Source organism: Amphiura filiformis, chromosome 10, assembly GCF_039555335.1.
Source record: "Amphiura filiformis chromosome 10, Afil_fr2py, whole genome shotgun sequence".
Classification (NCBI taxonomy): Eukaryota; Metazoa; Echinodermata; class Ophiuroidea; order Amphilepidida; family Amphiuridae; genus Amphiura; species Amphiura filiformis.
Genome location: NC_092637.1, coordinates 10,606,214 through 10,611,612, shown reverse-complemented (window position 1 = coordinate 10,611,612; position 5,399 = coordinate 10,606,214). Strand labels below are relative to the sequence as shown.

At 36.4% G+C, this 5,399-nt stretch overlaps 1 protein-coding gene across 1 annotated transcript; it reads right to left on the bottom strand.

Moving 5' to 3' along the window:
* Window positions 1-267: 267 nt before the first annotated feature.
* Window positions 268-930, bottom strand: LOC140161647 (craniofacial development protein 2-like). Its single transcript, XM_072184947.1, has one exon. The coding sequence runs from the start codon at window positions 928-930 to the stop codon at window positions 268-270; it is 663 nt and encodes a 220-aa protein (XP_072041048.1).
* Window positions 931-5,399: the final 4,469 nt, after the last annotated feature.

Here is a 5,399-nt window from a genome sequence, read left to right as displayed (position 1 = left end):
CCTCTTCCATAATTTCACCGCGAGTATACACTTGGTGGTCTTGTGCCTCAAACAGTTTGGTGCTATATTCCACCCACCTTTTCTTGATATCGTTTCCTTTATGTCCTCCCACAGTTCATTTGGTGTCTGTTCCTCCTCGTTCACTTTCATTAACTGCTCAAACTTGTTCTTTACCTCAACAGCATACTGAACCGGGATGTTATCAACATCATACCTGATTGGTGGTCTGCTTCCATTCTTTGCTTTCAATCTCAATTAATAACTTGGCTACAAGAAGTTGATGGTCGCTACCACAATCTGCACTTGGTCTTTCTTTACATTTTGGAGTGTTGACCTCCATCTCTTCTGAACCATGATGTAGTCAATCTGGTTTCTTGTTCTGTCACCAGGGCTTGACCAAGTACACAGCCTCCGTGGATGATGTTTGAAAAGTGTGTTTCCGATGACCAAGTTAATTATCGCACAGAAATCATACAGTCTGTCTCCACGTTCATTTCTGGTTCCAAGCCCATGTTTGCCTACAATGTCCGACTCTTCACTGCTCTTTCCAATTTTGGCATTCCAATCACCCAGTACAATGAGCAGGTCTCTCTTTGGAATACTGTCTAATGTTCCCTGAATCATCTCATAGAACTCTATGATCTCTGAGTCAGGTGCATCTGTTGTAGGTGCATATACTTGCATCACATAAATATTGATGGGATTTCCTTGTAGTCTTAAGGTCATCACCCTCTCATTGACTGGGTTATATCCTATCACATACTTGGTAATTGACTTCTCGACAATGAAACCAACTCCTTTTCGTTTCTTTCCGATTTCCATTCCTGAGTAGATGACCATATTGCCACCATCAGTTGTAAATCTTCCTTGTCCGAGCCACCACAGTTCTGATACTCCCAGTATCTGGATATCTTTGGCAATCATCTCCATCTCTACTACAGCCTGTCTCAAAAAAAATTGTGCAAGTGAAAAGCGCCCTCTTTGGCAATTAGTAAATACCGTTGTGACATAATGCTTACATCGACGTCAAGGGCATAGTCTTAGCTCTCAAATGCCGTTTAGTCTGTTCAATTTGCTCTTTTTAATCTCGAGATGTTTAGTTAACAATGAAAAGGTCAAATCACAATTGTGCCACTTTTACTAGGGAATAGGGCTGTACTTGTTTTGGTTTATTAAAGCTAACAATTAAAGGTTTCTTTATATACCAAAATATATTTGATCAACTTTTCAAAAATGGGCGAAAAAGAGGGCGCAATGGGGGGCCTCCTTTTTTTTGGGACACCCTGTAGACAAACACGTAAACAAGGGTAGATGTCCACTTAGCTTTAAACTCCTTGTTGAAAGCAATCTGTGCATAAATAAACAAGTAAACAAGGGTAGATGTCCACTTAGCTTAAGACTCCTTGTTGAAAGCAATCTGTATATAGACAAACAAGTAAACAAGGGTAGATGTCCGCTTAGCGTAAGACTCCTTGTTGAAGGCAATCTGTATATAGACAAACAAGTAAACAAGGGTAGATGTCCACTTAGCTTAAGACTCCTTGTTGAAAGCAATCTGTATAATAGACAAACAAGTAAACAAGGGTAGATGTCCGCTTAGCTTAAGACTCCTTGTTGAAAGCAATCTGTATATAGACAAACAAGTAAACAAGGGTAGATGTCCGCTTAGCTTAAGACTCCTTGTTGAAGGCAAACTGTATATAGACAAACACGTAAACAAGGGTAGATGTCCACTTAGCTTAAGACTCCTTGTTAAAAGCAATCTGTATATAGACAAACAAGTAAACAAGGGTAGATGTCCGCTTAGCTTAAGACTCCTTGTTGAAGGCAAACTGTATATAGACAAACACGTAAACAAGGGTAGATGTCCACTTAGCTTAAGACTCCTTGTTGAAAGCAATCTGTATATAGACAAACAAGTAAACAAGGGTAGATGTCCGCTTAGCTTAAGACTCCTTGTTGAAAGCAATCTGTATATAGACAAACAAGTAAACAAGGGTAGATGTCCACTTAGCTTAAGACTCCTTGTTGAAAGCAATCTGTATATAGACAAACAAGTAAACAAGGGTAGATGTCCGCTTAGCTTAAGACTCCTTGTTGAAGGCAATCTGTATATAGACAAACACGTAAAGAAGGGTAGATGTCCACTTAGCTTAAGCCGGGAGCTTAAGACTCCTTGTTGAAAGCAATCTGTGCATAGATAAACAAGGGTAGATGTTCACTTAGCTTTCCATGTTAAAGGTAGGTCTTCATAGTATGAAGTATTTATATTATATGTGTCTGATTCATGGTTTTAAAACCAAGGAAATTAGCAAAATAAGGTCAATATTACTTGGAAAAAAAGAAGAAATATTACCAAAATACACACCCGACTCAGTCTAGGTAGAGTTAATGATGTTAAAAAGGTCTGATTTGGGTTTCTTGACCCCCCCCCCCCCAAACCCATATATAGACATATTCAAAGTGGTATCTACCTACAATATGCGTGGTGAGAAGGCAAAATACGCCATTTTGAATTTTTGTAATTTAGCGACGTCAGAGATCGTTGAATGTAAAAATAATTGTGGATTCTACATCAAATTTGACCATAGAAACATAGTGATTTGCCCAACCCAATTATTAATGTTTTCAATTAACGAGACTCGTTTGCCTTTTAATGGATATTGATCATTCCATACATATTTTGTTTTATGTTTTTGTTTATGACAAAAGCATGTAGTGAAAATTAGAACAAAACACAATTGAATCTTTCAAATCATATCAACTTCTAATCACTTCACAGAAAAATTCCTCGTCACCCCCAAAATTAAAGGGTTGTCTCAATAAGCCCAATCGCCATTCTAACTGCCGGTTTTGAGCAGTTTTGGGACACTTTGAACTCTGACATTGCGGGGAAATTGACGTAATTATTATTAATTTACTTATTATTGTCATAATGTTATCATTAAAAATTTGCCATTTGCCTTTTAATGGATATTGATCATTCCATACATATTTTGTTTTATGTTTTTGTTTATGACAAAAGCATGTAGTGAAAATTAGAACAAAACACAATTGAATCTTTCAAATCATATCAACTTCTAATCACTTCACAGAAAAATTCCTCGTCACCCCCAAAATTAAAGGGTTGTCTCAAAAAGCCCAATCGCCATTCTAACTGCCGGTTTTTGAGCAGTTTTGGGACACTTTGAACTCTGACATTGCGGGGAAATTGACGTAATTATTATTAATTTACTTATTATTGTCATAATGTTATCATTAAAATTTGCCATTTGCCTTTTAATGGATATTGATCATTCCATACATATTTTGTTTTATGTTTTTGTTTATGACAAAAGCATGTAGTGAAAATTAGAACAAAACACAAATTGAATCTTTCAAATCATATCAACTTCTAATCACTTCACAGAAAAATTCCTCGTCACCCCCAAAATTAAAGGGTTGTCGCAATAAGCCCAATCGCCATTCTAACTGCCGGTTTTTGAGCAGTTTTGGGACACTTTGAACTCTGACATTGCGGGTAAATTGACGTAATTATTATTAATTTACTTATTATTGTCATAATGTTATCATAAAAAATACTTAAATAATTAATTTATAAAATAATAATATTTTTTATATTTGTTTCAATTATTGTAAAACATTTTAGATGATATTTTGTACGTACAAAAACCCAATATTTCTGAATTTTCTCAATAGGTCAAAGGACAAAGTGTCCCAAAACTGCAAAAACTGTCCCACAATGCATTGCAAACTTCCAATGCCGATTTGGCTTATTAATTCACCTGAGAATTCGTCATTTGACGTCACGCCGACTTGCAATGCGCAGTAACGATGTTCGATAAACGATGTGCGCATCGGCGCAGATCGGCGTGACGTCAAATGACGAGGTCTTAGGTGTACTCTCAAATGTTTATGGGATTTACCGAAAAGGTGAATTGACTCGTTATCTCAATCTCCTAACGTATAAGTAATACAATTAAAAGAGCAGTTATATGCATTGTACTTTACTTTGTATTATGTTATTTATTATTATTTAAATATAGTTTTGTAATGTTTTCCGTCCTCCACCGAATTCAAACATTTGTCGAACTTCCACTTTCGCTACTTAAGTGAATCAAATGAGTTGATTACAAAATCTGAAAGGTACAGGGAATCAAATCCGTGACCCTTATCTTACAAAGCGAAAGTCTGTCCACAATTACAAAAGCAATGAGGGATGAACAGACAGAGTTGGGATTTTAATCGAATAGGACCTTCACGGTATATTAATAGTTACACCAGCTGTAACATAGTTGGTTTATGGCTGTACATTAACCTTAACTATACAGGCTGAGTCAAAAAGAAGTAAACTCATGTTTGAGGGACTGTAACTAGAGATCTGTAAGAAATCTGCTGAAAATTAAAATATATCGGAAAGAGCAAATTCTACACGTTTAAATGAAAAAAGAATTGTTGCAATTGCTCCCAGCAAACACAAGTTATACTCATTTGAATACAACCACCCATTTTTGTAGCTGCACTAGTGCACACGGTTTCATTTCCCAAGTACCTATCGGTGATGGCTCCTTCAGTGTCTCACGCCTCTGGAATAACATACCGCTCTCAATAAGATCTTCTCCTTCTGTTCAAACGCTCTCTCAAGACACATTTGTATTAATCTGTTGGTTGGTGTTTTTTTTTGTGTGTGTGTGTGTAGTTTTATTGCTTGTAGTATATGACCATGTAGTGTAAGTTCTTATTTTGTAAAGCGCAATGAACATGTTTGGTATTGCGCTATAGTAAGCACCGTATATTATTATTATTATTATTATTATTATTGATTGGTAAGGTGCGATATTTAAATGCAAAGTTTCGTGGCAGGTGTGGTTTTGATCAATAATTCCCTCGTGTTAAAATGTTCTTTTCAATTTGAATTTTGCCTCATTGCACTACATTATAATGAAACAGGCCAAACGACAACATGGCACCACAATTTACCGCACGGAAGCGCACGTTTCTGTCGACGAAGTATCATGAAACTCAGCGTCTTTTTCGAGTCCATTTCCCACAGCTAATCGGATTCCATGTAAGCATAGGCCTTCATGTAAGGAGCAGTATAAGAATGTGAACAAACTCAATAGGCCCTATGTCACATGATCGATAACGCAAAATAACGAAACATTTTAATAAAACCTAAGAAAAGACCAGAATATTGTTAAAAAAACACAAAAATGCACAACATTCTCTAAAATAACGGAAAATATCAGTAGATATTCTAAGGTAACACTGAATTTCAGGAGATATTCTAAAATATTTTGTTTTTTTAAGGATACTTTGCGTTATCGATCAAGTGACATAGGGCCTCTCAATGTGCATGGGACACTAAGGAACAGACAGCCGGAAGCTTCAGGCAGATC